This window comes from Cherax quadricarinatus, chromosome 3 (assembly GCF_038502225.1).
Source record: "Cherax quadricarinatus isolate ZL_2023a chromosome 3, ASM3850222v1, whole genome shotgun sequence".
Lineage (NCBI taxonomy): Eukaryota > Metazoa > Arthropoda > Malacostraca > Decapoda > Parastacidae > Cherax > Cherax quadricarinatus.
The window spans coordinates 10,306,603-10,326,592 of record NC_091294.1 but is presented as its reverse complement, the minus strand read 5'-3'; the positions used below and the strand labels follow the sequence as shown (position 1 = coordinate 10,326,592).

The 19,990-nt window shown below is 39.5% G+C and overlaps 1 protein-coding gene across 1 annotated transcript in view; it reads left to right on the top strand.

Moving 5' to 3' along the window:
• Positions 1 to 19,990, top strand: part of LOC128706602 (uncharacterized) — a 109,221-nt gene that overhangs the window by 41,272 nt on the left and 47,959 nt on the right. The window contains exon 4 of the mRNA XM_070089927.1: positions 13,542 to 13,630. Within this exon, the coding sequence (XP_069946028.1) occupies positions 13,542 to 13,630 (89 nt within the window). The remainder of the gene's footprint in view (positions 1 to 13,541; positions 13,631 to 19,990) is intronic.

The window sequence follows — 19,990 nt, the reverse complement described above, 5'->3', positions numbered from 1 at the left end:
TCATCAACAGCAGCCAACATGGTTTCAGGGACGGGAAATCCTGTGTCACAAACCTTCTGGAGTTCTATGACATGGTGACAGCAGTAAGACAAGAGAGAGAGGGGTGGGTGGATTGCATTTTCTTGGACTGCAAGAAGGCGTTTGACACAGTTCCACCCAAGAGATTAGTGCAAAAACTGGAGGACCAAGCAGGGATAACAGGGAAGGCACTACAATGGATCAGGGGATACTTGTCAAGAAGACAGCAGCGAGTCATGGTACGTGGCGAGGTGTCAGAGTGGGCACCTGTGACCAGCGTGGTCCCACAGGGGTCAGTCCTAGGACCAGTGCTGTTTCTGATATTTGTAAACGACATGAAGGAAGGAATGGACTCCGAAGTGTCCCTGTTTGCAGATGACGTGAAGTTGATGAGAAGAATTCTTTCGATCGAAGACCAGGCAGAACTACAAAGGGATCTGGACAGGCTGCAGACCTGGTCCAGCAATTGGCTCCTGGAGTTCAACCTCAACAAGTGCAAAGTCATGAAGATTGGGGAAGGGCAAAGAAGACCGCAGACGGAGTACAGTCTAGGGGCCAGAGACTACAAAACTCACTCAAGGAAAAAGATCTTGGGGTGAGTATAACTCCAGGCACATCTCCTGAAGCGCACATCAACCAAATAACTTCTGCAGCATATGGGCGCCTAGCAAACCTCAGAACAGCATTCCGACATCTTAATAAGGAATCGTTCAGGACCCTGTACACCGTGCACGTTAGGCCCATATTGAAGTATGCGGCACCAGTTTGGAACGTACACCTAGCCAAGCAGGTAAAGAAACTAGAGAAAGTGCAAAGGTTTGCAACAAGACTTGTTCCAGAGCTAAGAGGTATGTCCTACGAGAAGAGGTTAAGGGAAATCAACCTGACGACACTGGAGGGCAAGAGAGATAGGGTCGACATGGTAACGACATACAAAATGCTGAGAGGAATTGACAAGGTGGACAAAGACAGGATGTTCCAGAGTTGGGCCGCAGCAACAAGGGGACACATTTGGAAGATGAAGACACAGATGAATCACTGGGATGTCAGGAAGTATTTCTTCAGCCACAGAGTAGTCAGGAAGTGGAATGGTTTGGGAAGCGATGTAGTGGAGGCAGGATCCATACATAGCTTTAAGCAGAGGTATGATAAAGCTCACGGTTGAGGGAGAATGACCTAGTAGCGACCAATGAAGAGGCGGGGGCCAGGAGCTTGGACTCGACCCCTGCAACCTCAACTAGGTGAGTACAACTAGGTGAGGTGAGTACACACTCTCACACAGATGAGTCATAGGGACGTTAGGAAGTATTTCTTCAGCCACAGAGGAGTCAGGAAGTGGAATAGTCTGGCATTAAGACGAGGTATGATAAAGCTCATGGAGCAGGGGGAGAGAGGACCTAGTAGCGGTCGGTGAAGAGGTGGGGCCAGGAGCTGAGTCTCGACCTCTGCAACCACAATTAGGTGAGTACAGTTAGATGAGTACACACACACACACACACACACACACACACACACACACACACACACACACACACACACACTGTGAAGGCTTACTCAGCCCTGTAATAACTTCAGACAGTATTACCAAGGCTGGCTCCTCCTCAGAAAAATTAATGAATAGAAAAAGAAATAACAGACAAACATAAACACTTTATTATATAGAAAATATAAAACACTTAAATTTGAAATATTGATCCTACATTAAAGAAAATGAAAAATGAAAAATATAAATGATAACTGAATTCAACGCTAATATAAAACTTGGGTGTCTGGTGTTGGTGACACTGTGTGTTGTTGAAATCGTAGCCGTTGCCGATGATGTGTGGGGGGGGTCGCATGTGTTGATGACAACCCACCGGCTCGTTCTTTACAGAATAGCCGTGAGTATTCTATCCTGATGACAGGAAAGCAGGTTCTTTACCGCTGCAATGATGAGGGGTTACGTCCTGCAATTTCATACAGGTGCACAGGTAATTAAATCCAAAAATGGGAAGTCTCAGGACGTTAGTCCATCTCCATCAGTTCTACTCGTTGATTGGCAGGTGACCCTCTCTGTCATCCAAGCTGGAAAGATAGACAGCTTACCCACTGCTTAAGAAATCACTCTCCATGATAAGTACAATACATAAAAGATGTGGTGATTATTACAACAGTCAGCTTAGAGCAAGACTGAAAGGACTAAGTTTATTATTGGTCAAAAGTGAAGCTTTCAACCAATAAATCCACTAGAATACAAGGCAGGCATGTACTTACAGTAGTGCTGGGAGCTGTGAGTCTAGTGATTACTGTTTGGACCGGAGCCCCACACGTCACCTTTGGGGGATGGGGGGAGAAGGAGGGGGAAGGGATAGCGGGAGCTAGACTGACCCTACCTTAACAAGCAGCCGGCAATGAAACTATTGTTACTATATACTCCCTCGCTGCTCCTATCTATTGAACTTTTCCCTCACACACACACACACACACACACACACACATACACATACATGAGTTGTGGCTACACCCCTACATCCACATATATTTGAGTATATATGTGGATGCAAGGGTCTTTCAATAAAGAAAAGTTTTGAGATTTTCGATCAAAGAAATTAAGAAAAAGTTACGTTTATCATGAATGCATAAAATATATGTAAACACTAGTCTGTATTATCATTCACTACAATAAAATATATACAAATCTATTACAAAAAGTTAAAATTTATCCAGAATTACAGATTGTACATGTTCCATACACAGTCGAGAGAAATGTAAACTTACATATAGATGCAATATAATAATAATAATAAAAATAATAAATAATAATAATAATAATAATAATAATAATAATAATTAGTAGATTGGTAGACAGCAACCACCCAGGGAGGTACTACCGTTCTACCAAGTGAGTGTAAAACAAAAGCCTGTAATTGTTTTACATGATGGTAGGATTGCTGGTGTCTTTTGTCTGTCTCGTAAATATGCAAGATTACAGGTATGTCTTGCTACTTCTACTTACACTTAGGTCACACTACACATACATGTACACATTTATTTATACACACTTATCTGAATTTTCTTTGATTTTATCTTAAAAGTTCTTGGTCTTATTACTTTTCCTTTTATATCCATGGGGAAGTGGAATAAGAATCTTTTCTCCGTAAGCCATGCGTGTTGTAAAAGTCAACTAAAATGCCGGGAACAATGGGCTAATAACCCCTTTTCCTGTAAAGATTACTAAAAAGAATAAGAAGAAGAAAATTGTCAAAGTGGGAAGTCTGAATGTGCGTGGATGTTGTGCAAATGATAAGAAAGAGATGATTGTGGATGTTATGAATGAGAAGAAGCTGGATGTCCTGGCTTTAAGTGAAACAAAGCTGAAGGGGGTGGGAGAGTTTCAATGGAGAGGAATAAATGGGATTAGGTCAGGGGTTTCAAATAGAGTTAGAGCTAAATAAGGAGTAGCAATAATGTTGAAGGATAAGCTATGGCAGGAAAAGAGGGACTATAAATGTATTAATTCAAGGATTATGTGGAGTAAAATAAAGATTGGATGTGAAAAGTGGGTTATAATAAGCGTGTATGCACCTGGAGAAGAGAGAAGTGTAGAGGAGAGAGAGAGAGAGAGATTTTGGGAAATGTTGAGTGAATGCGTGGGGAGTTTTGAATCAAGTGTGAGAGTAATGGTGGTTGGGGATTTCAATGCTAAAGGGGGTAAAAATGTTATAGAGGGAGTAGTAGGTAAATTTGGGTTGCCAGGGGTAAATGTAAATGGGGAGCCTTTAATTGAGCTATGTGTAGAAAGAGATTTGGTAATAAGTAATACATATTTTATGAAAAAGAGGATAAATAAATATACAAGGTATGATGTAGCACGTAATAAAAGTAGTTTATTAGATTATGTGTTGGTGGATAAAAGGTTGACGGGTAGGCTCCAGGATGTACATGTTTATAGAGGGGCAACTGATATATCGGATCATTATTTAGTTGTAGCTACAGTTAGAGTAAGAGGTAGATGGAAAAAGAGGAAGGTGGCAACAACAAGTAAGAGGGAGGTGAAAGTGTATAAACTAAGGGAGGAGGAAGTTCGGGTGAGATATAAGCGACTATTGGCAGAAAGGTGGGCTAGTGCAAAGATGAGTAGTGGGGGGGGGGTTGAAGAGGGTTGGAATAGTTTTAAAAATGCAGTATTAGAATGTGGGGCAGAAGTTTGTGGTTATAGGAGGGTGGGGGCAGGAGGAAAGAGGAGTGATTGGTGGAATAATGAAGTAAAGGGTGTGATAAAAGAGAAAAAGGTAGCTTATGAGAGGTTTTTACAAAGCAGAAGTGTTATAAGAAGAGCAGAGTATATGGAGAGTAAAAGAAAGGTAAAGAGAGTGGTGAGAGAGTGGAAGAGGAGAGCAGATGATAGAGTGGGAGAGGTCAGTCAAGGAATTTTAATGAAAATAAGAAAAAAATTTGGAGTGAGTTAAACAAGTTAAGAAAGCCTAGGGAAAGTATGGATTTGTCAGTTAAAAACAGAGTAGGGGAGTTAGTAGATGGGGAGATGGAGGTATTACGTAGATGGCGAGAATATTTTGAGGAACTTTTAAATGTTAAGGAAGAAAGAGATGCAGTAATTTCATGCACTGGTCAGGGAGGTATACCATCTTTTAGGAGTGAAGAAGAGCAGAATGTAAGTGTGGTGGAGGTACGTGAGGCATTACGTAGAATGAAAGGGGGTAAAGCAGCTGGAACTGATGGGATCATGACAGAAATGTTAAAAGCAGGGGGGGATATAGTGTTGGAGTGGTTGGTACTTTTGTTTAATAAATGTATGAAAGAGGGGAAGGTACCTAGGGATTGGCGGAGAGCATGTATAGTCCCTTTATATAAATGGAAAGGGGACAAAAGAGACTGAGTATACCAGTGTACGGTAGGGTTATAATTGAAAGAATTAGAGGTAAGACAGAATGTAGGATTGCAGATGAGCAAGGAGGTTTCAGAGTGGGTAGGGGATGTGTAGATCAAGTGTTTACATTGAAGCATATATGTGAACAGTATTTAGATAAAGGTAGGGAAGTTTTTATTGCATTTGTGGATTTAGGAAAGGCACATGATAGAGTGGATAGAGGAGCAATGTGGCAGATGTTGCAAGTATACGGAATAGGTGGTAAGTTATTAAATGCTGTAAAGAGTTTTTATGAGGATAGTGAGGCTCAGGTTAGGGTGTGTAGAAGAGAGGGAGACTACTTCCCGGTTAAAGTAGGTCTTAGACAGGGATGTGTAATGTCACCATGGTTGTTTAATATATTTATAAATGGGGTTGTAAAGGAAGTAAATGCTAGGGTGTTCGGGAGAGGGGTGGGACTAAATTTTGGGGAATCAAATTCAAAATGGGAATTGACACAGTTACTTTTTGCTGATGATACTGTGCTTATGGGAAATTCTAAAGAAAAATTGCAAAGGTTAGTGGATGAGTTTGGGAATGTGTGTAAAGGTAGAAAGTTGAAAGTGAACATAGAAAAGAGTAAGGTGATGAGGGTATCAAATGATTTAGATAAAGAAAAATTGGATATCAAATTGGGGAGGAGGAGTATGGAAGAAGTGAATGTTTTCAGATACTTGGGAGTTGACGTGTCGGCGGATGGATTTATGAAGGATGAGGTTAATCATAGAATTGATGAGGGACAAATGGTGAGTGGTGCACTGAGGTATAAGTGGAGTCAAAAAAACGTTATCTAAGGAGGCAAAGAAGGGAATGTATGAAAGTATAGTAGTACCAACACTCTTATATGGGTGTGAAGCTTGGGTGGTAAATGCAGTAGCGAGGAGACGGTTGGAGGCAGTGGAGATGTCCTGTTTAAGGGCAATGTGTGGTGTAAATATTATGCAGAAAATTTGGAGTGTGGAAATTAGGAAAAGGTGTGGAGTTAATAAAAGTATTAGTCAGAGGGCAGAAGAGGGGTTGTTGAGGTGGTTTGGTCATTTAGAGAGAATGGATCAAAGTAGAATGTCATGGAAAGCATATAAATCTATAGGAGAAGGAAGGCGGTGTAGGGGTCGTCCTCGAAAGGGTTGGAGAGCGGGGGTAAAGGATGTTTTGTGGGCAAGGGGCTTGGACTTCCAGCAAGCGTGCGTGAGCGTGTTAGATAGGAGTGAATGGAGACGAATGGTACTTGGGACCTGACGATCTGTTGGAGTGTGAGCAGGGTAATATTTAGTGAAGGGATTCAGGGAAACCGGTTATTTTCATATAGTCGGACTTGAGTCCTGGAATTGGGAAGTACAGTGCCTGCACTTTAAAGGAGGAGTTTGGGATATTGGCAGTTTGGAGGGATATGTTGTGTATCTTTATACGTATATGCTTCTAAACTGTTGTATTCTGGGCACCTCTGCAAAGACGGTGATTATGTGTGAGTGTGGTGAAAGTGTTGAATGATGATGAAAGTATTTTCTTTTTGGGGATTTTCTTTCTTTTTTGGGTCACCTTGCCTCGGTGGGAGACGGCCGACTTGTTAAAATAATAATTATAATAATAATAATAATAATAATAATAATAATAATAATAATAGTAATAGTAATAGTAATAATATAGATCGTACATGTTTCATTCACAGTCGAGAGAAATATAAACTTACATTTAGATGCAATATTAAATCATAGATATGAATTTATTTTTCACATTATCTTTTCATTTTTGATATTTAATGTTAATAATACCTGTAACATGTACAGTGTTTTGTATCATATAAGACAGTACTGATGAAGGTACTGACAGACAGATGATTCATCATGTAAACAGAAGACGTTAACTTGTGGTATCGATAATTGCAGAACATTACTGTAAACGTGTTTTCTCTTCCTTATGATTTTCTTAATAACATTTTCCTATATCTTGCTTACTTTATTATAAGAATACTGTATATAATACATATGTTATCGGTAAGGCTTCCATTCAACAGTACGCTATTAGTAGTTAAGTTTTTGAGGAGTCAAAAGTTATACGCTGATTTTTCGCAAAAATCATTTTGAACCTAACGAAAAAAAATCTGTTTCATTGTGTTTATTATTAAATTATTGAAAACGTATCTAAAACATATTTAGTTGGATTAGGCTAAATTAAATTGTTCTTGTTATAATAAGGTTAGGTAAGTTTTTACATTAACATAAATGAAAAAAATATATCTTTAAACGTATAAGAGAAATTTTTAGAAAGGACTTAATTTTAAATGAGTTCTTGCTAAATGACCAGTTTTACCTGTATATATTTTATATATATAGATAGGGTGGCCCGAAAAAGAAAAACTTTCATCATTCACTCTATCACTGTCTTGCCAGAAGCGTTCTTACACTACAGTTATAAAACTGCAACATTTAACACCCCATCCTTCAGAGTGCAGACACTGTACTTCCAATCTTCAGGAATCAAGTCCGGCCTGCCGGTTTCTCTGATCGCTTCATAAATGTTACCTTGCTCCTATCTCACACGCTTCCGCATGCTTGCTGGCAGTCCAAGCCCCTCGCACACAAAACCTTCTTTATCCCCTCCCTCCAGCCTTTCCTAGGCCGACCCCTACCCTGCCTTCACTATAGATTTATACACTCTGGAAGTCATTCTATTTCGTCCTATCTTCTCTGCATGTTCAAACCATCTCAATAACCCCTCCTCAGCCCTCTGGATAATAGTTTTGGTTATCCCACACCTCCTCCTAATCTCCAAACTACGGATTCTCTGCATTATATTCACACCACATATTGCCTTCGGATATGACATCTCCACTGTCTCCAGCTTTCTCCTTGTTGCAGCATTCACCACCCATTCCTCACACCCATACAAGAGCGTTGGTATAACTTTACTCTCATACATTCCCCTCTTTGCTTTCATGGATAAAATTCTTTGTCTCCACACACTCCTTCGTGCGCCACTTACCTTTCTCCCCTCGTCAATTCTAATGATTCACCTCATCTTTCATAGACCCATCTGATGACAAGCCCGCTCACCAATATCTAAATGCATGCACCTCTTCCATGCTCTCTCCCTCCAATCTGATATACAGTCTTCCATTACCTATTTTTTTATCCTCATCACCTTACTCTTTTCTATATTCACTTTTAATTTCCTTCTTTTACATACCTTACCAAACTTATCAACCAACCTTTGCAGCTTCTCTTCAGAATCTCCCAAAAACTCAGTGTCATCAGCAAAGAGCAACTGTGACAACTTCGACTTTGTGTTGGATTCTTTATCTTTTAACCCCATACCTCTTGCCAACACCCGATCATTCACTTCTCTTACTACTCCATCTATAAATATATTGAACAACCACGGTGACATCAAACATCCCTGTCTAAGGAATTCTTTTACTGGGAAATAGTCTCCCTCTCTCCTACATACTCTTGAGCCTCACTATCCTCGAAAAGACTCTTCACTGCTTTCAGTAACCTACCTCCTCCTCCATACATTTGCAACATCTGCCACATTGCCCCCCTATCCACCCTATCATACGCTTTTTCCAAATCCGTAAATGCCACAGAAACCTCTTTACCCGTATCTAAATACTGTTCACCTATATGTTTCATTGCAAACACTTGGTCTACACACCCCCTACCCTTCCTAAAGCCTCCTTGTTCATCTGCTATCCTGCTCTCCGTCTTACTAATAATTATTTAAGTAATAAGTCTTCCATACACTTTACCAAGAATATGCAACAGACGTATTACCCTATAATTTTTACTCTCTTTATTTCCTTTGCCTTTATACAAAGGAACTATACAAGCTCTCTGCCAATCCCTAGGTACCTTACCCTCTTCCATACATTTATTAAAATAAAACACTAACCACTTCAAAACTATATCCCCACCTGCTTTTAACATTTCTATCTTTATCCCATCAACCTCAGCTGCTTTACCCCATTTCATTCTACCCACTGCCCCACGCACTTCATTCCACTTACAGCTGATTCTTCGTTACTCCTATAAGATGTTATTCCTCTTTGCCCTATACACCAAATCACAGTTTCCCTATCGTCATCAACATTTAACAGTTCCTCAAAATATTCCCTCCATCTTCCTGATACCTCTAACTCTCCGTTTAATAACTCTCCTATTTTTAACAGACAAATGTGTGTGTGTGTGTGTGTGTGTGTGTGTGTGTGTGTGTGTGTGTGTGTGTGTGTGTGTGTGTGTGTGTGTGTGTGTGTGTGTGTGTGTGTGTGTGTGAAATTCCAAGCGCTTTCGTGACTACTCACATTATCAAGGAACTATGAAAGTAAAGCATCCAAGGAAGCTATATAAGGGGTCTGGCCGGCACCTCACTATCAGATCCCACAACGGTTTAAACACCTGACGCGCGCCGACCCAACTTGGACAGGTCCTTGGCACAACCCACCCCACAAACCACTCTACCCAAGAAATAAGAAATTTTAAAGATTATTTGTCCAGTGTATTATTAAATTCTTCCCAAATTCTATTAATTATAAATGGATCTAATTTATATAAACCATAGGAAATATTCATATTATTGTCAAAACTGCTTTTTATGAAACAAGATTCAATTATATTCCTGTCGACCATGGACTTGCTTGATACTACTTTCTCAACTTTTTGACTCCACATATACCTCAACGCACCACTCACCTTTTTTCCCTCATCAATTCTATGATTAACCTCATCCTTCATAAATCCATCCGCCGACACGTCAACTCCCAAGTATCTGAAAACATTCACTTCTTCCATACTCCTCCTCCCCAATTTGATATCCAATTTTTCTTTATCGAAATCATTTGATACCCTCATCACCTTACTCTTTTCTATGTTCACTTTCAACTTTCTACCTTTAGACACATTCCCAAACTCATCCACTAACCTTTGCAATTTTTCTTTAGAATCTCCCATAAGCACAGTATCATCAGCAAAAAGTAACTGTGTTAATTCCCACATCCCTGTCTAAGACCTACATTTACCGGGAAGTAGTCTCCTTCTCTTCTGCACACCCTAACCTGAGCCTCACTATCCTCATAAAAACTCTTTACAGCATTTAGTAACTTACCACCTATTACATATACTTGCAACATCTGCCACATTGCTCCCCTATCCACTCTATCATATGCCTTTTCTAAATCCATAAATGCAATAAAAACTTCCCTACCTTTATCTAAATACTGTTCACATATATACTTCAGTGTAAACACTTGATCTACACATCCCCTACCCACTCTGAAATCTCCTTGCTCATCCGCAATCCTACATTCTATCTTACCTCTAATTCTTTCAATTATAACCCTACCATACACTTTTCCTGGTATACTCAATAAACTTATTCCTCTATAATTTTTACAATCTCTTTTGTCCCCTTTCCCTTTATATAAAGGGACTATACATGCTCTCCGTCAATCCCTAGGTACCTTCCCCTTTTTCATACATTTATTAAACAAAAGTACCAACCACTCCAACACTATATCCCCCCTGCTTTTAACATTTCTGTCATGATCCCATCAGTTCCAGCTGCTTTACCCCCTTTCATTCTACGTAATGCTTCACGTACCTCCCCACACTTACATTCTGCTCTTCTTCACTCCTAAAAGATGGTATACCTCCCTGACCAGTGCATGAAATTACCACCTCCCTTTCTTTCTCAACATTTAAAAGTTCCTCAAAATATTCTCGCCATCTACATAATACCTCCCTCTCCCCATCTACTAACTCCCTTACTCTATTTTTAACTGACAAATCCATACTTTCCCTAGGCTTTCTTAACTTGTTTAACTCACTCCAAATTTTTTTCTAAATAATGATCCGATATATCAGTTGCCCCTCTATAAACATGTACATCCTGGAGCCTACCCATCAACCTTTTATCCACAAATACATAATCTAACAAACTACTTCCATTACGTGCTACATCATACCTTGTACATTTATTTATCCTCTTTTTCATAAAATATGTATTACTTATTACCAAATCTCTTTCTACACATAGCTGAATTAAAGGCTCCCCATTTACATTTACCCCTGGCACCCCAAATTTACCTACTACTCCCTCCATAACATTTTTACCCACTTTAGCATTGAAATCCCCAACCACCATTACTCTCACACTTGATTCAAAACTCCCCACGCATTCACTCAACATTTCCCAAAATCTCTCTCTCTCCTCTACACTTCTTTCTTCTCCAGTTGCATACACGCTTACTATAACCCACTTTTCACATCCAATCTTTATTTTACTCCACATAATCCTTGAATTAATACATTTATAGTACCTCTTTTCCTTCCATAGCTTATCCTTCAACATTATTGCTACTCCTTCTTTAGCTCTAACTCTATTTGAAACCCCTGACCTAATCCCATTTATTTCTCTCCATTGAAACTCTCCCACCCCCTTCAGCTTTGTTTCACTTAAAGCCAGGACATCCAGTTTCTTCTCATTCATAACATCCACAATCATCTCTTTCTTATCATTTGCACAACATCCACGCACATTCAGACTTCCCATTTTGACAATTTTCTTCTTATTCTTTTTAGTAATCTTTACAGGAAAAGGGGTTACTAGCCCATTGTTCCCGGCATTTTAGTTGACTTTTACAACACGCATGGCTTACGGAGAAAAGATTCTTATTCCACTTCCCCATGGATATAAAGGGAAAAGTAATAAGACCAAGAACTATTAAGATAAAATCAAAGAAAACTGAGATGAGTGTGTATAAATAAACGTGTACATGTATGTGTAGTGTGACCTAAGTGTAAGTAGAAGTAGCAAGACATACCTGTAATCTTGCATATTTATGAGACAGACAAAAGACACCAGCAATCCTACCATCATGTAAAACAATTACAGGCTTTTGTTTTACATTCACTTGGCAGGACGGTAGTACCTCCCTGGGTGGTTGCTGTCTACCAACCTACTACCTTATATATATACTTATATATATACATATATATATATATACATATATATATATATATATATATATATATATATATATATATATATATATATATATATATATGCAATAAGATCACAGTAAACAGGTGATTTCAGAATATGCAAAACAACCACTTTGAAAGAATAGAGAAATTCCAAGCGCTTTCGTGACTACTCACATTATCAAGGAACTGTGAAAGTAAAGCATCCAAGGAAGCTATATAAGGTCCTTGTGCAAAGGACCTGTCCAGTTCGGCCGGCGCACCTCAGGTGTTTAACTGTTGTGGGATCTGATAGTGAGGTGTTGGCCAGACCCCTTATATAGCTTCCTTGGATGCTTTACTTTCATAGTTCCTTGATAATGTGAGTAGTCACGAAATCGCTTGGAATTTCTCTATTCTTTCAAAGTGGTTGTTTTGCATATATATATATATATATATATATATATATATATATATATATATATATATATATATATATATATATATATATATATATATATATATATGTATATATATATATATATTATATATATATATATATATATATATATATATATATATATATATATATATATATATATATATATATATATATATATATATATATTCTTTCAACAAACCGGCCGAATCCCACCGCGGCAGGGTGGCCCAAAAAGAAAAACAAAAGCTTCTCTTTTTAAATTTAGTAATTTATATAGGAGAAGGGGTTACTAGCCCCTTGCTCCCGGGATTTTAATCGCCTCTTAAAACACGCATAGCTTCCGGAGGAAGAATTCTGTTTCACTTCCCCATGGAGATAAGAGGAAAAAACAAGAACAAGAACTAGAAAGAAAATAGCAGAAAACCCAGAGGGGTGTGTATATATATGCTTGTACATGTGTGTGTAGTGTGACCTAAGTGTAAATAGAGGTAGCAAGACGTACCTGAAATCTTGCATGTTTAAGAGACAGAAAAAAGGACACAGCAACCCTACCATCTTGTAAAACAATTAGAGGCTTTCGTTTTACACTCATTTGAAGGACGGTAGTACCTCCCTGGGCAGTTGCTGTCTACCAACCTTCTACCTAGGATATATATATATAAATATATATATATATATAAATATATATATATATATGTATATATATATATATATATATATATATATATATATATATATATGTATATATATATATATATGTATATATATATATATATATATATATATATATATATATATATATATATATATATATATATATATATATATATATATATATATATATATATATATTAGTTTCACGCGTACATTATATAGTATAAATGAGAAGTGTAAGGATAATGTGAAATGATAGAACTCGATTACGTTAAGTGAAGTCAGACTTCTATGCTCTAGTGCAGAATAATGCTAGACAAGGGTTTTATGATGAATTTTAATCTTTTGTTGACCAAATCATTGTTTTCCTTCTTCAGTTAATTACTGAATGACCCTCACGAGCGTGGTCCTTCATTGAAGGATGCATAATGCAATTAAAAGGTGTTTTTCACCACCACTAACAACCACTACAGTCTGCTTTCCACATTTCGCAACCACAACCAACATTAACAACTTCCACAACACACAGACCCCCACTGTTGACAATATCTTCCATTACCCACAGTTCTCCACCACTGCCACCGCCGAGGTAGTGAGGTTCTCCTCGGACACCTCAGCCACATCCATATTTATGAACAAGGTGGCATCTCGCAGGTGAGTCACGTTACCGAGTCACGTCACCGGGTCATTCAGGGGGCAGTTAATTCATAAGACCAGCTTCTCCGCCTAGTGTGGTGTGTGATGGTGTGGGAGAGTAAAGAACAGTGTGAGAAGGTGGGGATATATTTACCCACCATTGGGGCGCACAATTAAAAAAATCTCTAAAAAAGAGGGCATTTTATTTGTCTAGTTTTCTGACATGGCTGCTTACTGTATTTATTCGTGGCATGTCACAGTGTCAGCAGTATACTAGTGTGACAGCTGTTTAAACCCCTTCGACTGTTAAGCAGTAATGGTTAGTGTAGTTTCAAATACCAGTGAGACCCAACGCTGGCCCTCAGCCATCGTCTCCCAGTCAGTCTTGGCGAAGATCTTCCACTAGCTGGACGGACGAGATCAGGCTGCTGACCACAATCTCAGTAAACCGGAAGCAGAGCAGATAGACGCAGTACTCAACCTCGTAACACTCAGCAACGAATCCCCCATAACAATAATATTATGTGGCATGTGTCATAACATTGTGCAACATGCGACTCCGTTGAATGGCATGTTTCATAACACTGCTAATCATGTTTTAACATTGTATAACATGCAACATGACATTTCGTGGCATTTCATAACATTCTTTGGCATGTTTCAAAACACTGCGAGATATGTCTTAACATAGCATGTGCAATTGTGTTGAATGCTATATAACATAGTGAAATATGTTATATCATTGTGTGGTATATCACAAACATTGTGTGGCATGTCATAACATTGTGTGCCATGTGTCATAACATTGTGTGGCATGTGTCACAACATTGTGTGGCATGTCTCATAAGACTGTGTGGCATGTGTCACAACATTGTGTGGTATGTCTCATAAGACTGTGCGGCATGTCACAACATTGTGTGGTGTCATAACATTGCATGGTATGTCACAAAATTGTGTGGCATGTGTCATAACACTGTGTGTCTCAGTTGTACCGGTTATCTCAGTAGTACCAGGAACCAGTACCGGTGTCAGTAGTAATGTCTCACTACTAATCGTCTGTGTGAATCACAAACTGTTACTCACTGTTACAGCTGACCTAGCATGATTTGAATGCCGCTCACCCTCTAGGCACCATTGTGAGTCAGTTCAAGTGAGACGTTAGTACAGACGGCAAGTCAGGCTTTGGTGCTCCCCACATATTCCATCTAATATACGTACTTAACATCCTACGAGTGTTTATTACCCAATCCACGGTTCGAACCCCACGTGACACTTTGGTGGCAGCGTTGTGGGCGTGGATTTCCGGTTATTTCCGCCATTAGAAGATTGTTTGTGAGGTGCCCTCAGGTCAGAGGGGATGTCTCTGTACCTATCACCTCCAGCCAGCCCGCTTCTTCCCTCACCCACCTCCACCCTGTGTCGCTCCAGCCTGCAAAGCCAGCTGCAGCCGCCTCTCAAGCTTATGGTTAGTGTGCCTTTTGCTTTAACTTTCGAGGAGTCAATCCGAGGCCAGCCAGTAAGCCAGAAAGTGGGAGAGTACGCCATTTCATCAGCCTGCCTCATTCCATCATCCAGCCTGTCTCCTGTCATCCACCTGCTCCTTCATGCTGGGTGCATCGTTATACGTATTCCAGTCAAACATTATCGGGGGTTAAGCCAGCAAGACAACCCAGCAAGCTCCTCTTGAAGTATTGTCTCCAATATCGCTTTGTGCTACCAGCTGGATGTTCGTAAGAGTGGTATTCACCATCCCTGTGGCATATTGTGGCTTAAGCCACCTGGGTTTTCTCGTGAGTGGTGAGATTTAGTGTGTGGCAGTGAGTGCGCAGAGTGGGCCAGGTTGTTCCGCCAGGTTGTTCCGTGTGGCACTCTCCACCTGTGGTGGAGAGTGCCACACACTGGGTCAAGAGCTGTACTTCCTCTATATTTCACCTGTGTTTCACCTGAGTGCCACTGTTAAAGCTTAGGTGTGTGAGTCTCCAGGTTATGCGCATTTCTTCGAGTTTCTTCCAGTGGTGTCCCGCACAGCCGTGGTTCCCTCACCGTTCACCACCAAACATCACCGTCCACCACTGCTTCCAGACTTCAGTGATAATTTTCTGTTTAGAGACGTTTTTCTTTGCATTTACAGACGTTTGCGTGTGTGAGACATTTACAGTGAATTTCTTGTGTACTCTAAGCCTTGTGTTTTCAGTGTAGACTCAGTGTTTTCTTTGACTCCTTATTTTTGCGTTATTTTTCAGTGTTATCGTCATCTTTCGTGTTTAATTTTTATATTTTTATCTGTGTTCTTTTATGCTACTTCTCTGCCTGTAGTATTTTGTAGTGTACAAGTTTATTGTGTGCAGTATTTTATTCCTTACCCCAGTCATTTACTCTGTGTGAAGTAATTCAATTTTTTACCTTGTGTTCTTTCAGCATTGTGTATTCATTTTCTACAGTATTTTTCATTATTGCAATTCATGCAGTGTTATTCACCCCAGTATACTAAATTACCCATTTATTTCTGTATGTACCATTTTTCTATGTCAAGCAGTGTCTCATTCCCTTGATTTTTTTCGCAGCGAGAGCATACTTTCATATGTGTCACAGCAAGATTTTGTTGCAAAAACAATTAACCGATAAGTGACGTGAATAATCCTTGTTTGTGCCCTGCACTTGTAAGTGTTACACTTCCCGTTCTGTATATTGTGTCATTTTTATTCATATTCACATTTCTTTGAACAAATTCACTCTTAGTGTAATTTTAACTTCTTTTTAACTTAAAGTGTTATCTTTGCTCTGAGTAAATTGTTTTGTCTAATTTACAATTAAGAATTAAAGTGTTCAACCAATCTTTCTTCATATTTTTATTTTTATTATTTAACCTGCATTTCCAAGTGCAACTTTTATTGCTAAATTGATTAATTCTGCGCCTTATTTTATTGCATTTGTTCTGCAGTGAATTATTTTCTTTTTATTGATATTTTTATGCATTGTTATTCTTGTATCATTTCAGTAGTTAGTATTCAGTGCATTGTTATTCTCAGTTCATTATTGTTTGCGTGTCCTGTTTTCCATATTATTTTCATTGATATTTTCATTGTTTACTTTTGTTTATGCACTCGTACAAAATATTTAAATTTCCCAGTTATTTCTCTTTACATACAATTTAGTGATTTTATTTTATACTTTTTGTATTGATTTACAATTTTATTAGCAAATTTCTTTATTGAAGTAAGTGTACTGACAGCTCATTTTGAATTTAATTCAGCCTATAGTAATATTTTTTACTTCTTATAAATTTCAATGTGTTTCCTTATCTTGCTCAGCAGTCCCTTACAATGAGTTGTCTTTCCTCTTGCAGTGTATCTAAGACATTTTTATTACTTCTGCAGAATTAGTTACATGTTTTTTATTTCAATTTCAGCATAGTACATTGAGTAACCATAGTCAGCGGACTTGTTACAACTGTGGTTTCCGTGGCCGTATTGCAATTATTTGTCTTGATAGTCACCCGAAGAGGCGTCGTACTGATGATGAGTACCAGTCGGATCTGCCTTACTGTACTTATCATAGAATACATGGACATGACACATCTGAGTGCAATGCTCCCTACAACCGTCAGTACTCTAGATCTTTCCGTGGCCGTTCCAACTGCAGAACCAGGAGAGGAAACAAAGGTCGTGGTTCTCAGACTAACCTGAACCAGGTTCATTCTTTCAATTCCGGGGAATTCGAGCGACCCAGTCAAACTGCCCCATGGTGACAGTAGGTGATAATGAGTACACCATCCCCGTTCACAATTCCTTTGATGCCTTAAGCAGTCTCGAGAATGACAATCCAGCTGCTGATGTTTCTTCACACGTCTCTGACGTAGATGATTTTGGAGATGAAGTGGAACAAATCTTTTCTGATGAAAACCCTCCTTTTTGTTGGCACATAACTTCCAATGCAACAATAGGTCCCATAGTACAAGCATCTGTTCATAATGCGCCCGTTCATATGTTCATGGACTCTGTTGCACAAGTCAATATTATCAGGTCTAGTTTGTTTAAGGATAAGCAGTTACGACATGTCCTTCTCGTAGAACCGACTCATGTGTCCTACCTTAGTGGAGTAGCTGGTTCTCACCTGCATGTCCGAGGTCGTACTTCTCTCACCTTTTGTCGACCATATTACTTTCCCTGGTGACCTTCTACTGGGATTTGCTTCCATGAGAGACTTACGCATTGTGCTCGACCATTACTGATGGCATGCCCAAATTGAAGACTTGATCGTAGCATTTTGGGGTTACCAGCTTGGATCCGAGATCTGCAATACTGCAGCAGAGTACGAAGTTCGGATTAAGTCCTTGCAAGCCAGTGCATTTTCCAGTAGCGTACCCAAGCGGTCAGGCACTGGTGATCCTGTCACTCCTGTTTGTGTACCTCCAACTTCAGGCATGCAAGATAGTGTCCAGTTGCCTCAAGTGTCCGAGAAACCTCAGACTACCTTGAGTGCTGAGCCTATCCCTGCAATGTCTGTCGGAAAACGATAACTTGAAACTAGTAATGCCATCTCTTATTGATGTTACATGCCGTCTGCAGAAAGACGTTTCTGTCACGGCTAGTGCCTTCACTAGAGTGTCTGGTGTTGTTCCTAGTGTTCCAGATGGTGATAACGTTCTAGTTGACAGTGATTCCTGCAAAGCAAAGGGATTATTTGTTGAACCATCCTTGCATGTTGTAAGAGATAGCAAAATCCATTTCTTCCTTGCTAACACTTCTGGTCACAGTGTTCGTCTCAGAGCAAATACCAATCTTGTTGACCTTGTTCACTATCCTTACGCTGTTCAGGTAGAGGATGAGTTGTCCCATGACCAGTGGGTCGGTGCTATTTCTGCACTGGATCAATCCATTCCACCAGTAGAGGAGAAAGACTTAGCTCCCACTGACTTCCCAGACGAGGTCAAGCATTTGTTGACTCTGCTGAACAAACGTCCTAAAGCCATTGCCTTACCATTGCCTTATTGTCCCATCGTATCCCACTTGAACCTGGCACCAGACCTATCTACGTACCTGCATACAGAATGCCTTATTCACAAGTTGCTGTCGCAGAAGAACTGATCAGTTAGATGCTTGATGATGGAGTTATTGCACTTAGCAATTCACCTTGGAATACGCCCTTGATTCTAGTACCTAAGAAGGATGGTACTTGGCGCCCAGTGATTGACTTTAGAAAGTTAAATGCAAAAACTATTCCAGATCGCTTCCTACTTCCTGTACTTGGTGATCTTTTATGTAACATCGGAGATAACAAAGTCTTCTCGACCCTGGACTTGTTACAAGGGTTTTGGCAAGTCCCTCTTCACGAGGACAGCCAAGAGATAACCGCATTCTCCACTCCTACAGGTCATTATTACTTCCACCATATGGCCTTCGGGTTACGATCCTCCCCTATCACGTTCTCAAGGCTCATGACGAAAATCTTTAGAGGTCTCATAGGTAATGCGCTTATGGTGTACTTAGATGACGTAATCGTCATGTCTAAAGACATGGATACACACTTCAAAAGACTTGATGTAGTACTTGGCAAGCTTGAAGAAGGCAATTTAAAGATCAAACTGTCTAAATGTCAATTTTTCAGATCAGAAATAAAGTTTCTTGGTCACATAGTCACTCCTAGAGGGGTTACGACTTACCAAAGTAAAGTAACTGCAGTATTAAATTTTTTATCTCCCAAAACTGCTTATGCTGTAAGATCCTTCATGGGCTTAGTAGGTTTTTATATATCTTTCATTGCCAATTTTTCTTCCATAGCAGCTCTAACTGAGTTGCTTAAGAAAGATGCTCCTTTTGTTTGGACCTTCCGTCAAGAAAGAGCATTCCAAACTCTAAAAGAAAAGCTAACATCTGCTCCAATTTTGAAATTTCCAGAGTTTTCTAAGCCCTTCTATCTGACAACTGATGCTAGTTCAGTTGGCATAGGTGCCGTACTAGCTCAGAAGACTGATGGCAAGTACAACGCAGTTGCATTTGCTAGCCGAGTTCTTATGAAGACTGAACGTAATTATACAGTAACTGAACAAGAAGCTTTAACAATAGTATGGTCTTTAAAGCACTTCCGAGACATTATCAGTAACCTGTTCATGTCTTGACAGACCATGGTTCACTGATACCTTTATTCCAGAACCTTGACTATCCAAGAGTTCAATCCTACCTTTGAACACTTACCTGGCAAGTCAGATGTAGTCGCAGATGCTTTATCGTGACATGTTAGTATAGTAACTGCAGACCCTCCATTTACTGCCGAGGACGTAAAGAATGCTCAAAGAACAGATCCCATGTGGTCTGGTGTGATTCCATTGATGCTTCAAGTGTGATTCGATTCCTGCTGGTGAAGCCACCAGCACCCATA